This window comes from Phytophthora sojae (genome assembly GCF_000149755.1).
Source record: "Phytophthora sojae unplaced genomic scaffold PHYSOscaffold_13, whole genome shotgun sequence".
NCBI lineage: Eukaryota > Oomycota > Peronosporomycetes > Peronosporales > Peronosporaceae > Phytophthora > Phytophthora sojae.
Window position 1 is genome coordinate 1,913,046 of NW_009258127.1, and position 26,667 is coordinate 1,939,712.

General features: G+C 48.7%; 6 protein-coding genes across 6 annotated transcripts; all 6 read left to right on the forward strand.

The window, feature by feature from the left end:
* Positions 1 to 11,181: 11,181 nt before the first annotated feature.
* On the forward strand, positions 11,182 to 11,876 carry PHYSODRAFT_307113 (hypothetical protein; the record flags this gene model as incomplete). Its single annotated transcript, XM_009539611.1, has 2 exons — positions 11,182 to 11,830; positions 11,857 to 11,876. 2 exons carry the CDS (start codon positions 11,182 to 11,184, stop codon positions 11,874 to 11,876), a joined length of 669 nt encoding a protein of 222 aa, XP_009537906.1.
* Positions 11,877 to 15,479: 3,603 nt separating this feature from the next.
* Positions 15,480 to 16,160, forward strand: PHYSODRAFT_530638 (hypothetical protein; the record flags this gene model as incomplete). Its single annotated transcript, XM_009539612.1, has 2 exons — positions 15,480 to 15,767; positions 15,807 to 16,160. 2 exons carry the CDS (start codon positions 15,480 to 15,482, stop codon positions 16,158 to 16,160), a joined length of 642 nt encoding a protein of 213 aa, XP_009537907.1.
* Positions 16,161 to 17,813: 1,653 nt separating this feature from the next.
* On the forward strand, positions 17,814 to 18,408 carry PHYSODRAFT_529969 (hypothetical protein; the record flags this gene model as incomplete). The annotated part of the gene is made up of 2 exons (XM_009539613.1): positions 17,814 to 18,105; positions 18,170 to 18,408. 2 exons carry the CDS (start codon positions 17,814 to 17,816, stop codon positions 18,406 to 18,408), a joined length of 531 nt encoding a protein of 176 aa, XP_009537908.1.
* A 1,878-nt stretch (positions 18,409 to 20,286) lies between these two features.
* On the forward strand, positions 20,287 to 20,643 carry PHYSODRAFT_252513 (hypothetical protein; the record flags this gene model as incomplete). Its single annotated transcript, XM_009539614.1, has 1 exon — positions 20,287 to 20,643. The coding sequence occupies one exon, from the start codon at positions 20,287 to 20,289 to the stop codon at positions 20,641 to 20,643; it is 357 nt and encodes a 118-aa protein (XP_009537909.1).
* Positions 20,644 to 20,849: 206 nt separating this feature from the next.
* On the forward strand, positions 20,850 to 21,146 carry PHYSODRAFT_529585 (hypothetical protein; the record flags this gene model as incomplete). The annotated part of the gene is made up of 1 exon (XM_009539615.1): positions 20,850 to 21,146. A coding segment is annotated over one exon (297 nt), but the record flags the coding sequence as incomplete, so codon positions are not given.
* Positions 21,147 to 21,604: 458 nt separating this feature from the next.
* PHYSODRAFT_252538 (hypothetical protein) lies at positions 21,605 to 23,260 on the forward strand (the record flags this gene model as incomplete). The annotated part of the gene is made up of 2 exons (XM_009539616.1): positions 21,605 to 21,796; positions 22,229 to 23,260. Coding segments are annotated over 2 exons (1,224 nt in total), but the record flags the coding sequence as incomplete, so codon positions are not given.
* Between the last annotated feature and the right edge of the window lie 3,407 nt (positions 23,261 to 26,667).

Consider the following 26,667-nt stretch of genomic DNA (forward strand, 5'->3'; position numbering starts at 1 on the left):
CGCCATGTTTACGCCTTAAGATTAGAGCTGTCGACGTCGGGACGTCGCCCCGGCTAACGCCCGGACGTCCAAAAGTCGTCGAGCCGACACCCAGTCGACATCCAAAAGCATGTCACTATTGCGAAATAGGATCCTTAAGACACCGCGAGGTGGCGCACCCTGCATTAGCCTCATTGAGGGACGTGGGTACATACACATAATGTAGACTGGTGGTAAAGCGCGTTCTCAGTGAAACTGAGAGGGGTAACTTCTCCGCTATAGATCGCGATAGGGTCAGGTACAAACACTGCCGACGTTAATGCTTGCGATGACCTACATGTGAGCCCGTGTTCCACTCAATCAATCTCGTAATTGGATCTAGAGATGTATGCAGTTGCGCAACTCCCAGACAACAAAGGAACCATTGAAGGCGCGTCATGGTCTGGTGTATTCGGCCCAGCCGGAGACGACGCCTTTGACAACATGGCTGGCGCTGACACTCAAGTCGCTGTCTGAGCGCAGTCAATACTTGCTAGTGCGTCTCATGCAAGCTACTCAGCTTAGATCAGCGTCCACCCCTTATTTTGTAGTTCATCCGGGGCATGGACATCCCATCGTTCAGGCAGACTCGCTGCTAGCTGGTCTACAGTGTAGACCAAAGGTGTAGACTCTACAGCATTCGATAGCGGAGCTCTTCCAAGTGAAAATCATTATCGTACTTGGCTGTTTGTTTGAGTCGCGGATACAAGTTGATTGAGGCAATGGGCACGTCTGAGGTCAGGAGATTTCATTGGCTTCACCAAAACTCCTTTTGACCAATCAGCAGAAAGTCGAGCGGAGGATGTCGGCATGGTGTCGGCTCGCCGTCGGCTGACACCCACGGACGTCGACAGAAAAAGACGTCGGGTCAAGGTCAAAACCCTCGACGTCGACAGCTCTACTTAAGATCAAGCTTGGGCTCGGCCGCGACGTCAAGTTGCAGCGTACTGCGTGGCGGAGCCCAGTAAGAAGGACAGGAGCAGCGGGGCACACGCGCGGCACCTATGAGCTACGGCAAGGATTGCGGCAGGAGATTCGAGTGGCTGGGTGCACGGGGCACAGGCCGTAAGTGGGCGAAGGCACACGCTCATGACTGCATGAAGACCGGATCTTGAGAGATCGGGAAATGACTGCGGCCGGGCGAGTTCCGTCCGAGGTCTAACTGCCTTGAGCTTGCGAGAGATGGCTGACCAAGGGCTCTGATTGGGCGGTCACATTCCCCGCGCTTTAGTGCCCAGAAGTGGTGATGGTAAAGAACCTGAAGGGTTGAAAACTTACACAACGTTGTCAAATTTTAGAACCGGGTCTAAACATTTGTAGAGGTTTAGAACCCAGCTAGCACAATCGCACCATACTTTTATAAAAGACCCTACCATAATAGAAGACCTATTCAGCGCTGCTCCGCGAACGTTGCTCGTGTTCTGGGGCAATCTGGGGGCGACATCGCGTCGCATCTTTATCTGTCGAACCCAATGTCAGAAGTCAAGCCACTCGCTTAGGCATTGCTGCTAGCGCTTCCGCGAGCCTTCCCAAGTCCAAATGGAGCAGTAGTCACCTCCTCCTTCGGCCCAGCGCCGTTGCAGTCACGCTTCACCGAGGTTTCCAGTCGTGCTAAGCTCTCCATCTCCTGAACAAGGTAGAGCGAGTCAACCATCACCGGTCTTTCCGGCTGTGTGGGGGTCTACCGCAGCCGCGGAGCGGCAACGTCGTGTCTCGGAGTCGCCTACTATCCAACAAGAGTCGAAGTCGGAGTCGCGGGACTCGCCTCAAGCCATCTCCGCGGGGCAGCAGCGTACGTCGCCCTCGCCGGGGGTTTCATCGCATCGCTCTCCGTCTCGCAAGCCTGGCCGCCCCGCGCATCCTGTATGGGAACACTTCGTGAAGAAACCAAAGGGCGACGGCAGCGGAGTGCAGATACTGCCACAGCCGCATTAACACGGGCCAACCAGTTCGGTTCATGGTCCCGCATTTGGTCGGCTGTAACGCAGCGCCGCCACGCATACGCGAACAATGGAGTGAGTTCGCGAGAGCTGACGCAGCTAGGAAGCAGCAGCGGTCGGCTCCGGTTACGACTAGCACTGGTGCTCCTCCGCTAGCAACTACTCGAACGGACTTGCCTGTTGGTGGAAATGTTCTACCTTCGGTTACTCAAGAGCAATCCGATTTCGCGTTTGCTCAAATGATGTTTGGATGTGCGCTATCGTTTCTTCTCGTGGAGTCTCCATTCTTCCGCCAGTTCATACAGTTACTCGCGCCTGGACTGATAATCCCGTCCCGACACAAGATCGCCGGAGTCATGCGGCAGCGAATGCGCGATGAATGCAGAAAGTATGTGATTCAGCTGATTAAGCAGCAGCGTGTGGTCTCTGTTGTTACTGACGCATGGAGCGACACCAACAACGCAAGCATCGTCAACTTTATGGTCGTCGCCCCTGGTATGCCAGCTCTGTTTTGGTCATCACTACCGACGGGTACCTCTCAGCATACCGGGGCATACATGGCGAAAGAGTTGGAGCGGGTAATAAACGAAGTCCACACCGAGACGGGGGCTGTCATTGCAAGTGTTATGACGGAAAATGCGAGCAACATGGTGAACGCATGGCATGGGCGCATTTGAAAGCCAAGCTACCCATTTTCGCTGGTGGATGTGCTGCCCACACCATTAATCTGTTGATCCAGGATGTGTTCAAGTTCTCGTTCTTCAAAGCTATCCGGAAGGAGGCTGTCGCTATCACGAAGTTCGTTCGAGACCATCACGCGCTTCTAGACGAATTTCGCAATCTCCAGTCAACTGTTATTCAGGTGCATGATGATTTGCTAGATCAGTTTCGGTCGCTTCACCAAGCCACAACTCTCCCAAGCACGGATCGGCGCCGTGCTCTCGTTCTACCGATTCAAACCCGCTGGTACACACTTCATGCCTGCCTCCGTAGCGTAATGACAAATATGGTGGTTATCAAGAAATTATTCGATGCATCGGATAACGCTGAGTTCCTGTCGCGTTACCAAGTCACTGCTGCCAATCGAACGTCACTTGACAAGGTGATTGCAATTATTGATGATCCGGATTTCTGGGAACGCTTAGAGCACGCTGTAAAGCTGATCGACCCGATTGTGGAGATGTTGCGAGAATTGGAGTCCGATAAGTGTGCAACATCAAGAGTGTACGCGTTGTTTCGACGCCTGAGAACACACAGTATCTATGAAACCAGCAACCGCGTGATCCCAACCGATCTACTTACTTCCATTAAAACTCATATTGAGTCGAGATGGAAGTTTGTGAAGACGGACGCCATAAAAATCGCGTTTCTACTGGATCCATCCACTGACACAAGTGACTTCATGGAGAATGACATGAACGAAAGCGTTGCAGCAGCAGTTGCGTTTGCCGAACGAGCCCAATTGCTTGGTAGCACGTCTTCGACAGCGTTCACGGCAGCTCTGTACGCGTTTGGAGCCTTGAAGAAGGGGTGGTCGGCACAGGAGAAGGCTCAGTATGCTGCTGCAGCACCGAGTCACTGGTGGGAGGACAATTCGCAATTCTTCGAAAAAAGCCATCCTAAAGTCTACGACCTCGCGAGACTGGTGTTTGCTGTTCCGACTTCTTCTGCAGCAAGCGAACGCGCTTGGAGCATATTTGACTTTATTCACAGCAAAAAGCGCAACCGGCTGACGAAGGACAAAGTTGAGAAGCTGGCCTACATCTACATCAACCTGGCCTGGCCGCGACGACGTCGACATGGATCCATGTAGCGCGCGTTCGCGAATACCCAGAGAGCGTAATGGGTCCGGAGACAGAAATGGTTGCAGAGCAGGTGTAGCGGCTCGATCCTTTCAACTATGTCCAGCTTGCATGCCAACCGCAGACCGCCGTCCGCAGTGCCGAAGGTGTTGCGTTGCAAACGTCTATTTTTAAACGGGGTTCTGAGCCTCATGGTTAATGAAACTTTATTTGAAAAATGTTTAGAACGGTTCTTTTCCATAACTACCCAGAAGATTGATAGAGACTACGGAGTGACAGGAGGGTCTCGGCGGGTCAAAATATACCGCCTGCCGAGGCCTCCGAAGTTTCATAGTGGGTACACTTTATGCCCAGTAGCAGTTCGGATTTAGGACGAAGCTTCGTCCGATTGTAGGATCAGCTCGAAAGCTCGGTCCACACGTGATATTTGTATAGACCTTAGTGATTAGCTATAGGAGAGGCCTGACAGTCTCTAATCATTAAAGAGAGCAGAATTCTCCCCCCAAGCCACACAAGGGTCATGTCCGTCTACGGTAAGTCGCTAAGCTTAGCGTAGGGTCTGGATACACTCAGCTGCACGGGGTATGTCTGCCGGTGAGCATAAGGTGCATTGACCGAGTGTTCATCCTGGTAAGGCCACGAGTGAGTAGGTGACCGAGTGTTGGGAGGTATTAGAGACCTCTGTGTACAGCTGTACGTTTGACTGGGTGTGAGGCAAGGACCACCAGTGTATTTGACTTCTAGCCGAGGCTTCGCCCCGGCGCCCCTGTAAGAGGCTTCGATTGGCCTGGTACCCTTCCTTTCTGAGAGACCACAGAGGTTTAGTGCGAAAGCACGTATTACACATTGCATCCTAGCCGTAGCTCGTGGCTAAGGGTGCTCTTATATTTTAACGAAGGGTAAACCTACCTGACCCGCAACACACAGGGAGGCACATTCCAGCCCGTATAAGGGATCGGACCTGGTCTTCAGGTTTATTATCCCGACAATCTATCGCCGACTCTTCGGAGACGGCGTGTGTTGTTGGTAGGGCTCGTCCTAGAGACTTCGGTTGGTAGGGCGAGGACTCGTAAACTCGTGTTTTCCTACACGACAACTGGTGCCACGACCCGGGACTGGTGTGACCGATTGTGTGTTGTGGTCTGTGTAGGTTTTGCCTAACGAGCATTGAGGAGAGAAGAAGAAGAGAAGAAGAATCAAGAACAAGAACAAGGTGGCGAAAGGATCCAAGTCAGCGGTACCAGCTAAGTATATAGCCGGAACGGGTCATTGTGTCCACTCTCATTTTCTCCCGATATAAGAACACTCAGAGGCCCATTCCTCTAACCACAACCACAGCTTGCCCATTTTCTCTTCAACACTTTAATACTCTCCAGAACACTTCTTATCCTCCTTAGATTAAAAGAGCACTTCTCTACTTCCCACGATATCCAAACATCTTTTCGTTAAGTAAAAGCTTAGAGCAAAAAAGAAGTCCTCATGGATTCTCTAAATTTCAGAATAATCTCTGAAATTCGGAATTTATTGGAAAATTCAGATTTCAATAAGTCATCAACTTCTGCCTACGTCTGAGTCTCGCTCAATAGTCATTGCTATCTTAAGGGAAATTTAATAATATATAGGATACGATGTGCAATTACCTAACTAAAGACGGAATCAAATGCAAGCTGTCGCCGAAGAAAGATATTTGTCACATTCATCGGAAGTATTCGATTATCGATCACAAAAGTAATGAGATTCGAAACTTGAACAAGTCAATCGCGAAGGCGAAGATGACTAACAAATCGCTACGCAGTGAAGTTAGCCATCTCAAGGATGATATAGTCTTTATTCAATCAGCTCTCAAGGATAAAGATAGTATCATATCCTCAATGAAGAAAGACTATGACCAATTCATGTCAATCAAGCAATTTGAGATGAAGAAAGCTCGTTTATCGAAATATGTCCACGATATGACTGACATATACGAGCTAAAATCGTTTTGCAGATCGAAAGTAAACGTGTTGACACTGTCAGAGATTTTCGGAGAACATGACGACTACAACGAGCTGCGAATCCAAAGAAACAAGCTGTGCCATGAATTTTAGTCCATCTCAACAAAAAATATATACTAGTATATCCAACGAGACTAAACCATGAAGCGCTACAATACAGAAGAAGAGAGACTCAACGCGAGAAGAGAGGCGAATCGGAAATACTATCAGCGAACTCGCGAAAGTAGACTCGCTAAGCAACACCAATACTATCTAGATCATAAAGATGAGATTAACGAGAAGGACAAAATCAGATATCAGCAAAAAAAACTAGCGATTAGCGATTAATCGATGAATATTTTTTTGCTACCATTAGTATAACTGAGAGTTTTCCGATTGATCTTAAGCGTAGTTCCCAAGTAATATATCCACATAGTGAAAGGAAAATGCCAATCTCATCAGCCCTTAAGAAAGCTCAAAAGCACCGTAGCGACCTATACCGGGTCGCAAAGAGTAAGAATCTGACTATCCATTGGGATATGAAGACAAAGAAGATGGAGGAAATTGTCAATGCGTTTAAGAGCAAGAAAGCTATGACTATCGTCAAGGCTTTCAAGTCATCGAAGCTTAACAATGATCAATCAACTCTCAAAGTCATCAACACTACAACCGGAAAGGTCAACGTTTCGCTAGTCGCTTCAATCGCATTCGGAAGCAGATTGCATCGCCAGCTGATAAGAAGTTGCTAATTCATATCAAGGGTTCGGATGGTAGAATCGCGAAGTCATACCACCTCAACGATCGCGTTGTAAATATCAACAATCTTTTCATTGACGAGGAGAATCAATATAGCTCGGGAGCTGACGTTGAATTGAATATTCTACCTACAACGACCATTGAGACTGAATGGCTACCAAATCCTAAGCGATCTTGATCAGAGCGCAAGAATTTCTTTCGATATCTGACGAAGGCCGACTACAATCTAGAGGCATTCCAAGTGTATTCAGATGACTTCTTGATTGAAGATGAATACAACGACGACAGCTTCGTACCGGGCGAGAGCAACGACGACGAGGCAGCTAACTATCCGTGCTTTCTGTTCGCGCTATACAAGGCAGGAGCAAACCCAGATCTTGTGAAGCAGATCTCACAGACAATGTTCAACTCGGGAGCTACTGTTGATTTCATTCGGAAAACCGCCAAGGCTTTCAACATTTGCATCTCTGTTAGACAATTACGTGTCAATCAGAAGACTGACAGATGCAATAACGACACAACGATCTATGGCGATAAATGCAACCCGATGTTTATCCTCGGTCCTGTTGGTGAGCATCTATTTGCTATTGCGCCGACCAACATCACCAAAGGTGCCCTCGACAACCCCGAGCTAGTTGCCGAGCATGGACGAACTGATTTCCGAATCAAGGGAGGGAGGGTTGTTTTCAACGATAAAAAATCTCTTTCCTCGACAGCTATGGGGTCGTTAGCTATCTATACCACCACCGCGAGACTCTCCTGTCGTCTATCACGCAGCAAAATATGCCTAATCTTCTCAACAACAAATACCAAGAGGTGCGCTCACTGGATGAGGGAGACTTCAGTGATTGCAACTTCAGAGTCATGGGTCGCGTCCCAGGAAAAGAGATTAAGCTGGGTGAGGCTGTATTTTGAGCCTTCAACAGAAAGACGCGTGAGTTCTATGATGTCCGAAAATACAACGTGATCTACTTCGACTTCGAGACCCTGGTTATCAACGGTATTCATGTTCCATACTGCGTATCATATAGCATTTCAGAGTTCAACGAAAAATTTCCATCTTCTCAGACATTCAGTGAGACGAGGAACATCTATGGCTTTGGCTGCGAGAAGCAATTCTTAGAATCACTTCCGTCCAACAGCAAGAATCTCCTCTGGGCTTACAACGCTGGCTTCGATGCTCGTTTCCTGCTAAAACATATGAGCTACAAGTCTAAGGATACTAATATGATTGATTGCGGCTCTAAGATCAAGCAAGCTCACGGCTTCTATAAAGGACGTGAGATTATTATTAAGGATTCGATGTCCTTCCTTGCTGGAGGGTTAGCTAGACTCCCTAAGATGTTCAAGGACGCGTCGTCGTCTTTATCTCTTGAGAAGGAGTGCTTCCCTCATGCTTTGATCAACGAGAGCAACTTTAGATCCCTCTGGCCTCTCGAGTATCTTGATTCATACAACAACAAGGACACCCTCATCGATAATGCTTTTAAGATAGGAGCTATCGTTGATGATAAGTTAGACTGCGAGATGTATGCTACTGACTACTGCAATCGCGATGTTGATGTACTTAGAGTATGTTTCGAAGCTTTCCGTGCCCTGGTGAAGGAGGCGTTCGATCTTGACATCTATCGATTCCTCAGTGTATCATCTCTCTCTCGTATATCAACACAACGAGGGCTGCTTCGATGACTGCTATGAAATGAATTCGGTGCTCCTAGGCTTCTTACGCCAAGGAACCGTTGGTGGGCGAGCGATGGCCCGCGATAACGGCAAATATCACCTGAAGCACAAGCTAGCTGACTTCGATGCGGTATCTCTATATCCATCTGCTACGAGTGAGCTCCCGGGCTATGTCAGAGGCAAGGGAAAGCTTTTCAGGGATTCGATCCCTTCTGATGCGGACTACTACGTGGCTCGTGTCCGCTTTGAGTCTATTGATATCAAACGCCACTTTCCTCTACTGAGTTTCTATGAGAACGGATCTCGCAATTTCACTAATGATATTGTCGGCCAAATCAGGATTGTAAGCAGGCTCTCGAAGACATTGTTCGTTTCCAAGGAGCCAAATACACGGTGATCGAGGGTATCTATTGGAACAAAGGTTTCAACGACCAGATCACCAAGACCATCCGAAAGATGTTCAACGCTCGTCTCAAGTACAAAGCAGAAGGCAATCCGCTTCAAGAGGTCCTCAAGCTGATGATGAACAGCTCGTACGGCAAGCTCCTGATGAAGCCGATCGTGAAGAAGAAGGTTTTCGTTAGTGGCGGCGATAAGAAGATCGATGCATACACTCGCAAGAACATTCATCGAATCATTTCGAGAACGCCAATCAGCGATAATCTAGTTATGTTTGAAGAGCACAAGGCTCTGAGTCAGCATTTCAGTCCGATTCATCTCGGTATCCAGATTCTCGATTCATCCAAGCATATCATGAACAGAGTCATGTGTTTGGCAGAAGACATCAATGCGAACATATGGTATCAAGACACTGATTCCATGCACATCGACTACGTTAGTGTTCCGCGTCTAGCAGATGCACGTACAATAGTGAGTTAATTGGCAAGCAAATGGGTCAATTCCACGTAGATTTCGATCTTGCTGGATCGGAGGGCAACTTCTTCGCCAAGGAGTCAATCATTCTTGGCAAGAAGGGCTACCTTGACGTTCTTGCCTGCGATAGCAACGATGCGACAGGTCTTCATATTAGATGTAAAGGCATTCCCAGTAAGCTACTCGAGGGAGATACATACGCAACATACATTAAGCTATTCAATGGTGAATCAGTATCCTTCGATTTAACCGAGCTGTGCTCGATTAACATCAACTCTAAGACACAATCAGTGTCTAAGCGTTCGAATTTTACACGCTGTGTTTCATTCGTGTAAATATAGAGCAGAGCTTACTCACAGCCATGGACTCACTACTTAAAAAAGTGTATTTTGACCCTAAAACAGGCTTTATTGGAGCTGACAAGCTCTATCGTAAGGCAAAAGCATTTGATAAAAAAATCACTAAGAAACAAGTATCTGAATGGTACAAGAAGCAGCATAGTATTCAACAGTTCTCGTCTCGAAGCAAGAGATTTACTCAGTTCAAAATTGCATCCAACAACCCCTACGAATGGCAATGAGATTTAGCATTCTGGGAGAAGCAACCAATCCTCATTTCAGTGAATATCAATAGCAGAATTGGTTTTGCTAAGCTATTGAAGAACAAACGAGCAGATACTGTTCTTAATGCGATTGAAGAGTTTGTTGATAAAAATGAAGTTTCAGCCATATTTTCTGACAATGGCAGCGAGTTTATCAATAAATCTGTTGAATCATTCTTTGATGAGCGCTCTATTAGGCATGGTAATTCGATTGCTGGCGACCACACTGTTCTCGGGAAAATCGATCGTTTCATACGAACAATCAAATCCAAGCTGACCAAAATGAAGGAAATTATCAAATCCAAGAAACTAACACAGTCGATCTTAAATGAGGCAATCGCTAATTACAATAACACTTATCATTCAGCGATCAACGCAACACCTTCAGAAATGAGAGGGAGAGTAATGCTAGATGATGTTGAGTACAACAAACGCCTCGTTAAAAAATTAATACCGATATCCCACCAGGATCGATAGTGAGATATCGCTTAAAAGCAAAAGCACCTTTCGATAAGGAAGGAGCCAGATGGAGTAGAACATCTTATGAAGTAGTTGGTTTCGATGGATTGAAAATTCGCATCAGATCAAAGAACAACCATATTCTCTTCAGAGGCCCAAATGAGCTAAAAATAGTCAATGCAAATCCATCTGATACCACGCTCGATGACCGAGTCAATCAATTTTGGGAGGTAGAGCGGATATTGGACCATAAAAAAACGCGCAGCGGCAAATACAAATACTTCATCAAATGGAAGGGATATGACGATCCGTCGTGGGAGTCTCAGGATAATCTACGCTTGATCAACAAGAACCAAATGAGCACCCTCGAGAAGAAGTACTGGCGCGAAGCTGCAAGTTGAGGCTTGATAGATTCATCCATTTGCTCTTCTGGACCGGTTCCACGAACTCGGCTGTTCGCAATCGCTTGAGCTCGGATTTTGCAACCATGATTCTCCTCGCGAGTTCAGCAATTTGTTGTGCTTCAGTCTCTGCTTCTTCCTCGATACGGCTATTGTCATAGACTCCAGTTGTATCTAGGTCTTCTGAATCGATATATTCAATATCGTCCATCGTAAATTTATGTGATTGGGTATATATAATAGATAGCGATAAATTTTCAATACCCTGGTAGAGTCCAAAAAGAAGTAATTCTTGCGAAATACCTACTGATCGCAAGAATTAATATTTTTTTGCCAAAACGATATCAGATAGACTATAAAAGAACGATGTTCCCATCATTCAATAGCCTATCTGAGCGAGAGCGCAAGCGCCAGGAGCTACTGCGCGAGGCTGAACGCGAGCTCGCTATCGATAGGCATCTATCGCAGAGATATGCAGAGACCTTATGGGCAGCTGATAACGAAACGAGTACTATCCCTGTCGCCAGAACTACTTATGGAGTCAGCACGCAAACCGATGGTACGCAAGCAGCGCCCGCTGCTTCTGTAGAAACCGCTACTACGCCAGTGAGCGCTACTCCGTCCGAGGCATCCGCTGATACAGTTGTGGAACCAGGGGCCTTCTCCGAATCTGATCAAATGCGTGTCGATGCTGCGTTGAGTGCTTCACCAGCAATGCCAGCTCCTCCCAGTCCTCCCTCCACGACAACGGATCAGTCGTTGGCATCCAATAGGCTAAAATATCTGTTTCAAAAGTATCCTGAGATTCAAGCATGTAACATTCCACCGATTTTTCACGCTATTTCTAAAAAACGTCAATCTACTTACTTCATCGGGAAAGACATGTCATTCTTCACAGTGCGCGATCAAAAGGTAGTTCCCGAAAATCGTGTGAGAGAGTTATTCTCAGAGGTCGATTGGGTAGCAACCATGCACTGGGTTGAAGAACAGTTGACAGCCAAGGGTTTGATGCCTAAGAATGTCGATACCAGTGCTCTCGATGGAATGGTTGCTTTCCCAGGCGAACGACCCGCTGCAGAGGCATCTGCTGACGAATGCAAGCAATCTGCTCTCAATCGAATGAGCCAGCTAATCGATAAGCAAAATCAACGAAGAGCGTTGGATATTTATAAAACGCAAGCTTTGAACAATTTCGGCCCGCCGAAACGCCCGCTAGAGGATAGTACTGTCTCTGGCATCGATATTCAAACCAAGCGTCAGAATATGATGGAGTTGAGTAGAGTAGGAGCTCCTAACGAACTAATGATGGAGTCGGGAGGCAACGTTCGTAAGAACGTTCAAAATATCTATCAGCGCAATCCGTGGCTCGTTAGAATCCATATTCCACCGACGGGTATAGATGCTAGCGCGGATGTTTACAAAATGAAGACTCCGCCAAACGCTTCTAGCAACAACACGCGCCTTACCGATGCTGCAATAAAAAAATTGAATATTAGCTGGTTAGCTACGTTTGAGGATCTTATTTACTACCTATACACTGTTATCGATTTGTATGAAACTCATCCGGACAAGATCGATGAACATCGTTTCAAAAGCAATCTCAGAGAGGTCAAAGCAACGCTATCATATTATGGCTTTGCAGTTGATCGCGATGAACCAATGCGGATGGAGGATCTGGAGATGAAACCAGCTGCTGTCAGTGGTCGAGGATTACGAGGCGCCGGATACGTCAAGCGCATGCAAGATCTTCGAGACCGTGATGGTAATCCGATCAAATATCACTCTAACCGAGGATACAAGCTCGCGCAGCTAGAGGGCTCGGGATCTGCTTCTGCTCTTGCATACAAGCGGATTGGTACCAAGTTTGTGCATCTACCAAAGCTCAATGACGGTCTCCTCAAGGTTGTATACCCGAACCGCTCGACAGTCGGTCCTCAGCGCAAGATCAGCGATGACCTAACAAAGCTAATCAAGACCTTGGTATTCGATGGCAACATCGATCAACAGCTCTACGACTCGATGTCCGTGGATGATCGACGAGTATTCCACGAGCTCCTGCGCATTACGCATACCCAGCATGCGCTACGTGATCCCATCAAGGATCCTCGCGAGGTACTCAAGCAAGAGTACATCAAACTGAGGGGAGAAGTGATGCTTGGCAATAACCACCCGAGCCTGATCCGCGAACTCAAGCAGGTATTGATTGACATGTACACAGCAAAGCTAATTTCGGATAACGAATTCAAGGAGGTTTGGTTGCTATTGTATAGAAATATCATGATATTCATCAATACTAGACTCGTCGACACGAAGAACGCGTACCAGCGCGAAGCGAGAAGCAACCTAAAGGAGCTGAAATCGCTCATGGATAAGCTGGTAGTGAAAGACCCGACTATCGCTGATAGCGCGTTTAAGGCCTCCAAACCGGGTGGTAGCGTTTGGACATACTCTGAACCCCAAAAAAAGCCGCACGTTTAAGCTCTAAGCTGAGCAAGCTCTTTGTTTTTAGCTCCTCGATTTGACCTTGTTGCTCTTGGATCGCTCGCGCTAAAACCGATGTCAGACTAGCTAGATCAATGCCCCATGGGTTAATTGGAAACCCTTCTTGATTTACATCATCATTGGCGCCGATATAAACGGCATCAGGGATGACCTCATGCATTTCCTGGGCGATAAAGCCAACGTGGGTTGTTTGCTCCTGAATCATTTTGAATCGCCTGGGGCGCATGCTCATGACCGCATCAAGTCCGTATTGTAGATCGATGATATCCGTTTTAAGCCGACGATCACTTGCATTTGTATATGCTCCACCTCGAACTGCCACATACGCCGTCCAAGTACAATTAGCATCGTATTTCCCCAATCTAATAGCACCAACAGTAGAATCAGTGCCGATTGCTGGATAGTCCGTCTGAGACCAATTGAATCGATACCGCGCGAAACCATCGCCGCTTCCCTTCACGTGCATGAAATTGTTTGTCCAGACCTCTCCTCCAGAGTGAATGGTTGCTTCAGGCGACCAAGCGCTTATACCAACCCCCGACCGTCCTGAGCTGTTGAGATAAGCTTGTGTTGAGTTTACAACCATGAACCGGAGGGGATCGCTCGTAGTAGTTCCTAGAGCAACGCCGTTAGATCCGCCAGCAACATCGTTGTAGATCTGTACCTCGAATTCGATAGTGGTCGATTGATCATTAGCTATGCGCATCGCGCGCTGCCAGCTACCGGATAGTAGATTAGCGCTTGATGTGATATCCATTTTTGCGGTTGATGTAGATGATCCAAAACGGATGTAACCTGCCTGAGTGATACGCATGCGTTCAGTCATCGGCGATAATGCGTTAGCTCCTGACCGTGTAGAGATAGCGAAGTCAGCCATGCTGTACTGCGTTGTTGAATTAGCCGTTCTTGCGCAATATAAATTCACAGAAGGCGTGAAAGTACTTAAATCGCTAGTGCCTTCGACAGTAAAGCTAATCGCGGCCTGAGCTTCTGCTGTATTGCTCTGATTCAAAATGATTAGATTGAAATCGCTTGCCCTCGTTGTACTTGAAAAGATCGGCCCAGGCGTTATCGATAGAATACTCGTTTGTGGTGAAATAGCGACTCCTCCGATCGTAAGCGATGAGCAATTGAAAGCACCTGCCACATCAAGCTTGTAGCTGGTATTAATTGAACTTCCGCCGATATTGATATTACCGTTATTAACCATAATCAGACGGTCTGATAGACCGTATTTGAGAAAGAGCTGATTTGATACAGAAGTATTTGCTGACCCGCGACCGCCCATTTCGCATTGATAATACGAAACGAAGTGTAGACTAGCTGCCGCTGACATGTTATCATTTTGAACAACGAGAGACTTCGAGAGACCCGATCCAACTACTGAGAGGGATCTCAATCCGGTAATACCATATGAAGCATCAGCCACAAGCGCCTTGCTTGCCTCAACCGTTCCTAGAGTACTTAGTGATAATCGAGGAATCAACGATAAATCGTAAGTAGTAGAGTCTTGAATGAAGCTAGTTCCGCGGATAGCACCAGCTACATCGAGTTTGTATGCCGTATTAATACTAGCTTGACCAATAGCCATATTGCCGTTGATGTCCATCAGCAGCCGATCGGTATTTGCGAAACACCAAAAGTAAGTATTGGGCAAGATGGCATTAGCCGATCCTCGTATGCCTTGCTCCATCTGATACTAGCTCACGATATTGAGACTGGCTGTCGATGTAGTACTATCATTCTGAATGACCAATCCTTTGCCAAAAACAGAAATTATACTCAACGAACTTAGAGTTCCGACAGAAGTGATATTAGGCTGAGCCGCGGTCTGTAGCGTGCCTGAAATCGATGCTGCGTCAATTGAATTGAGCCCCGTCAGCGTTCGGCTCGCACCGGTAAAAGAGAGATTGCAATGTACCTACAGATGTAATATTTGGCTGAGCAGCGGTCTGTATAGTACCAGTGATTCCTCCGGAAACTACCAGCGATGCTAGCGTACCAATAGATGTGATATTAGGCTGAGCCGCGGTCTGTAGAGTACCTGTAATGCTTGTTGCGGTCAAGCTGGAGATCGTTCCAATTTATCCAGAAGCTCCAAGGATGAGAGCCTTGTTGTTTTGAGCTGTTCCAGCCGGCGCGCTCAGTAGAGATAGGCTGCTGAGATCAACAGTTGAACCATTCAGCTTCAATGAGCTGCAACTGATCGAATTGATACCTGTTATATCAAGATTGATATCAAGCACCAGGGCTGACATCAGACTAGCCACTCCCATCGTGATCGAGCTGAGATAACTCAACCGAGAGTCAGTCTTACTGAGATACAATGAATCAGCCATTTCAAGGCTTAGAACATCTGTGCCTACCGCATAGAAGGTTGGGTTAAAAATATTCGATTCTTGAGATGGTGGCCGAGCTGTGAAACCCATTTTTGTTGGCGAGTTATATATCACTAGATATATATACTTTCCACAATGGTTAATAGGATTGATAACTGGGGAGCCGCTCTCCCGAAAGAGTTCCGCTCAGACTCTCTCGGCGATATGAAGCAACTCGGGATTAAAAAGCTCTTCCGCGGAATCATCCTAGCTCCCAGCAACGCCGGTAAGACGAATCTATGCTATCACATCGTCAAGAACGCACCAAACGTTTTTAGCCATCTGCATCTGATTGCACGCAACCCAGACCAGGATTTGTACAATTATATGAAGGAGAAACCTGCGGGCTATATCACAGTATATGTCCCATCGACACCGCCAAGCGTCGATGATATCCAGAAGGACCCGCGAGGTGGCATTCAGCTCGTTATCATTGATGACTACAGCTCGGACAAGAAGCTCCAAAAAGATCTATTCAGTCATTACTTCATCAGAGGGCGCCAGAAGCGGCTATCTACGCTGTTCCTGACGCATTCATGGTTTGCTACTGACAAGCTAACCAGATTGAATTCAGAGTACCTCTGGATTCTGATAGCAAACAGCCGACGCGATCTAAAGATGGTCATCTCTGATTTCAGTCTTCCCGATCTTACGCTCGAGCAGCTAATTCGAGCCTACAATGCGGCCACTAGAGAAAAAGGTCAAGCATTGCTCGTAGATAACGTTAGAAGTGTTCTAAGGTATAATTTCAACGAGAAGCCGATCTATCTAGATTAGCCTTTGGCGAGAGGCTCGCGCCTCTCGCCAAAGGCTCTACCAGGGTAATAATTAATATCGACCGAATATTATAAATATTGACATATAATCAACCATGTCAAACATAATCACTCTCAGCTCGCAGCACATCGTCTCTAACGGTTACAACAACACCCTCCGCTATGAGTTCCCTGGCAGCAGCGTTAATTTTACTAACAGCGAATTGGCTATTCACTCAATCAACATGTACAACAGTCAATTCAATATCGATGCATCAGCATATGGAAACAATAGCTTCAAGCTTTCAATGCCCACAGGAAACACCTACAGTACTGTACAGATCACACTTCCGAGCGGATACTACTCATATAGTGCAATCAACTCAGCTATGCAATCGGCTATGATCTCAGCAGGTGCGTATCTAATCAACGCTGATGGCGATAACGTATTTTACGCCAATATCAGCGAAAACCCAACCTATTACTCGTGCCAAGTCGATCTATCGCCGGTTCCGACGAGCCTTCCCGCTGGATGGTCTCGCCCGCCTTTTGGTCTCTACTCGAGCGGTGGAAACGGTCTGCCGCTTGGATTCTCGTATGTCCCCAAGCTCGTTATCGATAACGAGGAGTTTGGCAAATCATCGGTTTCCCACGGGGAACGTCAGTCAGAGTCTATACACGCTTCAGTCTGTACTCTCTCCGATTCCGCCTCAGATCAATCCTGTCAGCTCATATCAGATGCGATGTTCCCTAGTATCAAATCCATTTTGCATTCCATACGATATTCTCACTACTTTCAACACAGCAGGAACGACTATCGGTCAGCTAGTAAGCTACCAGCCAAATGAGTTCTGTTGGGTCGATGTTCCCAACGGATCATATGCTAGCATCACTCTAACGATCGTTGATCAAGAGGGCAGGTTCGCTAAATTGAACAATACAAACATGCTGATCAGTCTGATCGTCCGGCAGAAACGCTCGTAGAGGGTTAAAAAACAGTGAGTTTTTTTAAATATGACAAACGGAAGTTTCCAGCTCGCTTAGAGCTAGCACCCTTGCGCATAGCGCGAAGGCGAGCCATCTTCGCCTTCATCTCGGGGGATCCCTCGCTGGATGGCTACGGCGAGAGGGCTTAGCCTCAGCAACGCCGATACCCGTAAATCGCTTCAGAGCGCCTCGGGCAACACCTACGAGAGCAGGGTCTTTGCCTTGGCTCGCTACATACGCCGATCCCATGCTGGCGAGACCATTCGCGGTAGCCGATAGAGCAGGATTGATTACAGGCTTCCAGGCACTCTTGATGCCGTTCCACACCTTACTCCAGATACTTCCAGCTTGCATAATGCCTCCATTTGCCTCCATGGGGTACTGGATCTCGTGTTTGGTGATCTTGACTCGAGAGCCCTTGCCGGCCTACTTAGCTCGCATGACCTTATCATATGATTCGGGGTGCAGATGTAGCGTTGCACCAGAGCCGGCGAGATCAGCCTTAGTCAGCGATAGGTTGCCAGTCTTGATTGCACTGCGAAGACGCTTTTCGGGGATAGAGTTCGAAATGGACAGTTCCTTGTACATCGTCGTTAATAGTATAGTTAGGCAGGGATTTAAAATTTCAGAAAATAATTCAATATTGAGGTAAGGCATCCCAAATATATAAAAGTACAATTGTACCATTATGATCGGACACATCTACCGCATTATCCACCTTGAGAGCGACATCCAATACGTCGGGAGTACGTTCAATGAGCCACGCAAGCGTTGGCAAGCACACAAGTCTGCACTTGTACGATGGACCAAAGACAATCAAGGCACTGTTTCCATCTTTCCTTACTTTCAAGAGTATGGCATCGATCAGTCCAAGCTGATTCCAATCAAAAGCTATGATGTAGCTGATCGCAAATGTCTTCTGGCTATGGAACAACTTTGGGTCAGCAAACTTCGCTGTATTAACAAAAATAACCCATTTTGTATTAAAAAGCTTTATAAAAAACATTTATATGCAGCCAATAAAGAATCTGACAAAGCTCGTAGTAAGCAATATTATGAATCCAACAAACAAACGATCACTGAATATAAAAAAACAATATTATCAGACAAACAAAGCGGCACTGAATGCCAAACAGAAGATTTATAACAAGGCTAACGAAGACAGTATCAAAGCTCGTAGAAGACAAAAATATCAGTGTGAATGCAGCTGTCGCTATAGCTACGGTTGTAAGACAACTCACCTTAATACGAAGAAGCATCAACGCTGGTTGAATGCTCAATAACTATCTTTTTTTTGGTTGGAAGCACGTCGATATCAAGTTCAGTGAATCTATCCATTATATGCATTTTCCCATGCTGCTTGGCGTATAACCATAACAGGCAGAAGATTCCGCAATATTCGTCCGATGAGCCTTGGATTTGCTTGTTGAAATATAGCAGATCGCCTAATACCTTCGGCGTTCCGATAGACATGCTATCAAAATAACCACCATCACACACAGCAGTCCAATGGCCGATTCCAGGGCTCGTACGCAGTAGGATAAGATATGACCCCTTCGAGGGGAGTGGCTTCCGGATCTCGGAAAGCTCGTATATGCCATCGATCCGGACTCCAATTTGCTTAGCGAGCGCGAGCAAGTCATGGTCAGATGTAATTCCTTTAACAAGATCCATTAATTATTTTTCGATTGGAACTATATCAGATGTCATATACTTATCATCATGTCTGACGTAACTCAATTAACGGACGCTTATCTACTCCAGTCGGCTCTCAAGACCGAATCTCCTATCGATATTTCGAAGGGCAAAACCGTATCGGGTATATATGACGGTAACCAAGGCAGTTACAATTCTGGACTGATTCAGATCGACGCTACCTCTCAGCTCACTGGTTCACGCGGATTGGCTTCTCTCAAGGAAGCGTATCTCACCTTGCCTTACGTAATTACGGCCAAGTCGACCGGTGCGGCTTCTATCAACTCTTCGACAATTAGTCGATTCGCGTGCGCTCTCAAATGCAACGTTACCAATGTCATCGACTCTCTGAGCGTGGAGCTGAACGGTAAGAAAGTAATCACCGAAACGGAGTATAAAGGCTTCTGGAACAACCTACGAGCCATGACTGAACTTTCGCAGGACGAGGTAGCCAAGCATGGCTCCGACATGCATCTATTCCCGGACACTTGGTCGAGCATCAACTTTACGGGTGCAGCGAGCTCTGCAGGAGATGGATTCAGTAATAATCAAATTACTGGCACGGTCCCCTCGACGAAACTCTGTCTCAAACTCAAGAGCCTTGGGCGTTTAATTCTGGACTCTTCAAGCGACTTGTAAACACACCGCCGGTTGTAGATTCTACAGAGGCTACTGGAGCATTCTCGTGGGCCTCGATGGGAAATACAGCTACCAAGCAAATTATCCAGCAGAACGCTCGCGGTTGCTTTAAGGAATCTGATGCGACGTCGTTTGGAAACGACAAGGTTGCCGGCAAATGGTTTTACATGTTGAAAATCCGCCTCGTTGACCTTCATCCGATTTTTAAGGAGCTGAATCTATTCGCCAATCCTTAAATCAAGATCCGTCTTCGTATCAATGCAGGTACGGTAGCAGTATCCAGTGGCGTCGCAAGCATGAAGCTTGATTCTGTTACAATGACTTCTGGATAGACTGTTCCGATTATGATTTCATCGGCTGGCGCAGCGCTCAAGACCGCCGCGGGTGATATTATCACTAAAGCAGCGCCAATGAATGATGTTCTAACGCCTACTGGATCACAACTGTCGTTCTCATTTGGTCCGCTTGGCAATGCATTCACATCTACTAATTCTGTAGGCGAATATTTCCCCTACTCGAACTCGCGTCTCCATATTCCGTTCTACACATTTAAAAACCCCTCGGCAATCATTCAGAAGCCGATCAAGACTGTTCGCTACCTCGACTGCTTCGCCCAAATGTTCCGGAGGGGAGGCGGTACTACCAATTCAAGCGGTGTTCCCGCTGGTCAGTTGAATGCTCCGTTTGATCTCAACATCAGCGGTTACGAGAAAAACGTTAAATACGTAGCTCTGATTTCGTTCGCTGATACGACGGCATACCACTTTGTATCGTCTGCTGGTACGCCTCAGTACCAATCTCCCTTCGATAGCGCGCCTTGGACATGCATGCCTGGTGCTTCCATCCGCAATTTCCAGGTAACCATTGGTAACAGCAATGTCTTCGACACGAGTCAGGAGTACGATTTCGAGTCGTTCAAGCGTGAGTTCTCGAAGCTCGGCGCTATCAACGGAGATCTGTCTCAGGAGGTCAGCAATAGTTTGATTGAATCGGTCCAGTGGTCGATGGCCCAGCGTATCCTCGTAGCGGACTGTTCGCGCCTGACTCAGAAGGATGTCCCTCAGGCGATCCAAGTGAGCGGCATCAACGGTTCGGCTGCCGGCATGGATCTCCTCGTACTGGTCGTATACGAGCGCGAGCTTGAGATCGACCGTCTCACCGGAGAAGTAGCGAGAACCGATTAAGCATCTCTCGTTGAATTGAGTTTATTTAAGTATGATGTGGCTTAGAATCTCACTGCACAAGTCGATTGACACCTGAAACTGATTATCACGGCAAGTGTGTTCTTGTAAGTCCACTATTAAATAATTAATATTTTTTCAAAAAAGATGTTGGGTATCTATATCGATACCAATGACTACGTTAACGTTTGGCAAGCATAAATCCAAGACTTGAGGAGGTATATGCTTCTGACCCTGGATACTGCCGTTGGCTATCGAATCAAAAGGGTCTCGTTGCACATGGTAGTGATATCGCTAATTTCCTAGCTCAAAAGTTCGGCAATGACGATGGATCGTTCCTTATGACGTGGGGTAAATACAGACACAAGACTATTAAACAGATCCAAGCCATCGATGCTAAATACCTGGAATGGTTGAGCAAGAATGAATTTGTTCAGACCAAGATGCCTAAGCTGAAGGCAGAAGTTGATGAGTTATTGAAATCTGAATTTTCCAATAAATTCTGAATTTCCCAGATTATTCTGAATTTCAGAGATTATTCTGAAATGTAGAAAATCCATGAGGACTTCTTTTTTTGCTCTAAGCTTTTATTTAACGAGAAGATGTTTGGACATCGTGGGAGAAGAAGGATGGTTCTTTTAATCTAGGGAGATAAGGAGTGTTCTGGAGAGTTTTAAAGCGTTGAAGAGAAAATGGGTAAGCTGTGGTTGTGGTTATACGAATGGGTCTCTGAGTGTTCTTATATCGGGAGAAAATGAGAGTGGACACAATGACCCGTTGCGGCTATATACTCAGCTACGCCGGTGAAGTCAGGACGAGGATCGGCCGAAGGTTCGTCAACGATCGCGAGTGACTTAACGTCTCGGTTGTCGACGATCTCCGAAAGGTCGGTCAGTTTCGAAGAGTCGGTCGACGAAGAGTCGGACGCCAAGGATGACATGATGATGGACTATGATGACCTGGAGGAGAAACTCCAGCGACGACGCAGGAGTTCGGAGATGAAGAAGATGCGATGCTGTCCGCGGGACGTAGCGGAGGCTCGCGCACCTTGTCCCGGAACCTCGTCGCGGAATTTGATGAAGTGGCGAAACCCGACCAAGCGGATGACGACTTTGAGGATGGCACGGAGACCTCGGCTTCGAGGGCTCTGGCGCAGGTTACTAAGGGTCCTCAAGAATCCCGCGGAAGTCGGCCCGCTAGAACAGCAGCACTCCAGCTGCGAACAAGGTGCTCGGCAGAATGCTCGAGCAGATGGTGGAGTCGAGCCAGTGGATATGGCAGTTCAATCCCGAGATGACGCGTCAAGCGACTTGGGCTGAGCTGAAGGAGGAGTTGCAACACCCCGTTGAGTCGACCTCGGTTCCGAGGACACGGTGTCTCTCCTACAAACGATGAGCTGCGAGCCAAGGACTCGTCCGTCCGAAGTCTCGATCAAGAGTTGGACGCCGGGTCTCGCCGGCAAGGTGCTGCATAAGTGGAAGAGGAAGCTTCACCTGAGCTTCGGGGAGTCGGACCTGACTCTGGGACGCCCCCGAGTGCTCGCCCCGCGAGGGAGCAAGCTGATCCTTCAAGGATCCCACTGCCACAGACACCCAAGAAGTCCGCCGAGCGGTCAAACCAAAGCCAAGCGACGGACGGAGTGCTCTCCGCCAAGACCGAAGGTTCGCCGTACTTCCAAGACTCGCACATGGTGACTCCTAGGTCGGCGAGTCGAGCCGACCGTATTGCGCGTGAGTCCGAAGGTTCGCCACGCGAGCGGAGCAGGCAACGAAGCTCCACGCGACGCTCAAGTCGCCGGTTTACACCGCGCGATGACTCGTCGTCCGACGAGGACGACAATGATAACATCGACTATGAAGATGGGTTTGACAGCCCGAGCGATGAGTTGGCCCGTCAAGTGCGCGAAGTGAGTGAGATGGAGCGACTGAGTTCGACTCCTCGGCTCAAGATCGCCACACACCAGCCGCTTGCGCAGATCAAAAATTTCTCAGGAGCCCGCAATCGGAGTGAAAACTCTATGCAGTGGCTCCGAGCGTTCGTCTATGAGAAGAAGGGAACGCACACTCCGCCAAACGAGTGGTGCATGGCTTTCGAGCTGAGCCTTCGGGACGGTGCCCTTCACTGGTACCGTCAACTCCCGAAGAGGACTAAGCGTCAGTGGAAGCGACTGAGCGATGCGTTTATCAAGTATTACTGCTCGCAGTTTAGCCAGTCTGCGAAGGCTCGCTACTACTCTGCGAAGCGCGAGTCCTCGGAACACCTTTGTGACTACCTCAACCGACTGAATGGTTACGCTCGTAATGCTGGCCTTCAGTTCGAGAGTAGTGGTCGCGACGCGAAGGACCATGTGCAGAGGTTCCTCGAGACGTGCGGTGACCGAAGCCTCGAACGCCGGCTTTGCCACGTCCGGGTGAAGGGCATTCACGAACTCGAGGACATGATCAACGACATTTTGAAGTCTGAAGAGCGTGGGCAGTCGCGCGAGACCTCGCGCAGTCGAGACCAACCGCGTCGTCGTGATGACCGTCGCCACGAAGCTTCGCGTGACAGTTACCGTCGCGACCGCGCGAAGACTCCCGCCGCCGCGATGACTCGCGCCATGTTCCGCGCATTTCGCTAGCTGAAGTTTCGCTGTCAGACTTGGTAGCTGAACTGCAAGTCCGCGGTACCAAGGGTAGTAGAGCCGAGCGCTCGTCGCCACGTCGTACCCCGTACAGCGACAGCGAGAGTGACGCCAGTGATTATCATTACTCCGAGAGCGATCCGAGTGATGGTGGCTACAGTGACGTTAGCAGCTCTGGTGAGGAAGGAGCTCACGTCGCCGCTGCCAATGAGCGCGAGCGACGCCAAGCAGCTGAAGGAACGTACGCGCGCCCTGACCAACGTCAACGCAAGGGTGGTGAACCCGGCCGATGATTAGACCGGAGTAACCGCCACACCGGCCGAGACAACCGTGATGGTCGTCCACGGTAGTACGGACCGTGCGCAGCTTGTGGTGGAGCTGGGCATTCGGCTCACTACTGCTACCGCCGCTGCCGACTGTGCCAGCAGGTGCATGACATCGGCAAGTGCGAAGAACTTCAAGCCCTCACTTCGTTCATCAAAACGAAGGCCGAGAAGAAGGACCTCTCGCCAGAGCTCCAAAGCCTAGTCTTCGGTGGCAATTTAAACTAGGCAGCCCGCCAACTGAAACTGGGTTGGTCCCAATCGGGCTGCCACAGTTAGCTGAGCCCGCGATTGATGCAGACTGTGTCAACGCATTCGTGGGCGAAAGCAAACGGCCGAACGACAAGGACAAGGAATGTGTGAAAACGACGGAAAATGAAAAGGAGAGAGGGGCAACCCTCGGTGGAGGTGTAACAAGTGAAATGAATGATGATGAAGATGATGAAGATGGCACCGAGGCTTGTGTCTCAAGTGCGGTGCAAGAAGGACACCCTGGCCGAACGCCCAGTGGGGTGACAAAGTTACTCCCAGGCGAGAGGCTGGGGTGGTGGTCAGCGCAGAAGTTCGACAAGAGAGCTCGGATGAGAGCTCTGGTCAAGGGCGCGGTGAATGACACGCGAACGAGGATTCTATTGGACACTGGCGCGAGTGTTAGTGTGGTCTCCGAACGGTTCGCGAAGCAGTTGCGGTTGCGTGATATCCAAGGTCACGGCCGCTGTATGGAGGTTAAGGGTTTTACGAAAGGAACCATGACAACCGAGAGACGAACTCTCGTGAAAGTAACCCTCGGCTGGAGCAGGCTGTACGAATCCGATTTGTGGATTATGGATCATGGTGCTGGCGTGGATGTAGTCCTCGGCACCGACTTCATGATTCCTGCAGGAGTGCGCTTGGACTTGTTCCACGCGACCGCGAGGTTGCCGGACGAGGTGAGTATTCCATTCATTAAGACGCTGAACATGCTGAATGACCAAAGTGAAGGCCCGCACGTCAACGGTGGTCCGTCCGAGGACCTAACCATTGAGAGCCGAGAGTTCGCCGAGTACAGAGTACCGAGGCGTCAACCACCTCTGGATACACACGAGGTGTGGGTACATCGCACGAAGGCTCTGTTGTCTACGGTAACGAAGTTTCGGCGAGGCAAGGTCGAGAGCGTGCGGTTGACGAACGTGTCGAAACGTTTTACGGTTTGCCGTGTACACTCACCTATGCTAATGTGGGTACCGATCGGAGATCTCCCGAAGTCTGAAGGTTATGTTCGACTCAGTTCGGAACGATACGAGGACTGGCAGAAGTTGGCGTATGACGGAAGTCGGGATGAAACGGTGTTCAAGCGCGAGTGTGATGCATATGCGGATTGGCTGGCCTCTCAGCCTTCGGCTGTGGAGCGACCGGAGTATGCAGTGCCAGCCGGAGTGTTACCCCGGCCACCCGAAGCCTCCCAGACGCACGGCCGCCAGCTGAGTTGTGCCGAGCAGTGGGAACGTGAAATCGCTAAGCGTGAGGAGCAGGATCAACTCGCCACCGACGGCTCACCAATGGGTGATGATCCGGTGGAGCTCCCTCCTGTGCACGTGGAAGCCGATGACACTAGTACCGAAGGTTCAATCGAGTCTGAGAGTGAAGGAGCTTCGGATGCCAGCACCGATGACGACGCCTCGGACCTAGGGGTGATAGCGAGCCAAGTGCCAGCCGAATCCTCTGACGTAACGGAAGACCGTTCAGACTGGGGTGACAGTGAACAGTCCCCGGGGTCCGAAGACTCAGTCCAAGATGAAGAGTCGGTAGCAGTGCTGACACGCAATTATCTGTCGGCCGCCGCTGTCGACGTTGAGGATGGAGAAGCTGACGTCGAAGCTGGCAATGCCCGAGCCGAACACTTGCCCAATAAGATCAACTTGGAAGATTACGCTCATGAACTAGCTTTCCTGCCCGACCTTACAGAAGCCTCGGTCACGGAACTGGACTACTCGGCTGAGAATGTCCGGCACCCGGAACTGAGTAGAAGACGGCAGGATCGCTTAGTGAAGGTTCTGAAGAAACATGAGAAGATCATGATCTCTAGTGGCAATGCTCTACCACCGCCTGCGTACGATGTAGTGTGCGACATCGATGTACAGGGCCATGCGCCTATCAAGCAACGAGCACGGAGGATTCCCCTCCGACACCTCAAGAAGCTTTACGAGCTTTTGCGAGGTTTGCTCAAGGCCGGTCTGATCGCGTTCTCCAACAGCCCATGGTCGGCACCGATCGTGATTGTGCTGAAGAAGAATGGCGTAGATATCAGACTATGCATTGATTACAAGATGGCAAACGCAGTCACCGCTATCATGGAGTATGCAATGCCCCTTGTGGATGATCTGCTCACAGACCTGGAGAAGTATCTGTGGTACTGCTCGCTTGATGCAGCGAGTGGGTTCTGGGCGATCATGATGACACAGAGGGCTCGTCAGATCTCCGCGTTTGTGTGTGTGCACTTGGTCATTTCGAGTGGCTGAGAATGCCCTATGGGCTTAAAAATGCACCTATGATCTACCAACGAATGCTCGACAACGCTCTGTGGGGTTTTGTTCAACCGAAGGGTGGCTGGAAGCATTACGCGCGTCTGATGGCCGAAGCTGAAGCACGCGACCGTGAACTCGCCAACGCCTCGACCGAACAGTCACATGAAGAGTCGTCCGACCCGGACCAGTCGCCTACGAAGTTTGAAGCGGGACTTGGACTCGGATCGAGCGAAAGCTCGGTCTCGGAATTAATCAACAGTCCTATTGCAGACATGTTTGCGAATGGAGAGCCCGACGAGTCTTTGTTGGTGCCGGTTTTCGAACGGCGTTCGTTCGTTGACGATATTTGCTTTGACGGCGAGTCTTTCGATGCATGTCTAGCGACGCTCGATCGACTCTTCGCCCGGTTCGAGGAATGCCGGATCAGCGTGAGTTTTACCAAGAGCATTTTCGTGCAGCCCAAGGTGGACTTTCTATCTCACGAAGTGTCCCGGAGTGGTATTAGAGCGGACCCAAAGAAGTTGAAGGCTATCACCGAGCTGTCCTTCCCAAGGTCCAAGAAGGGAGTGCAAGCTTT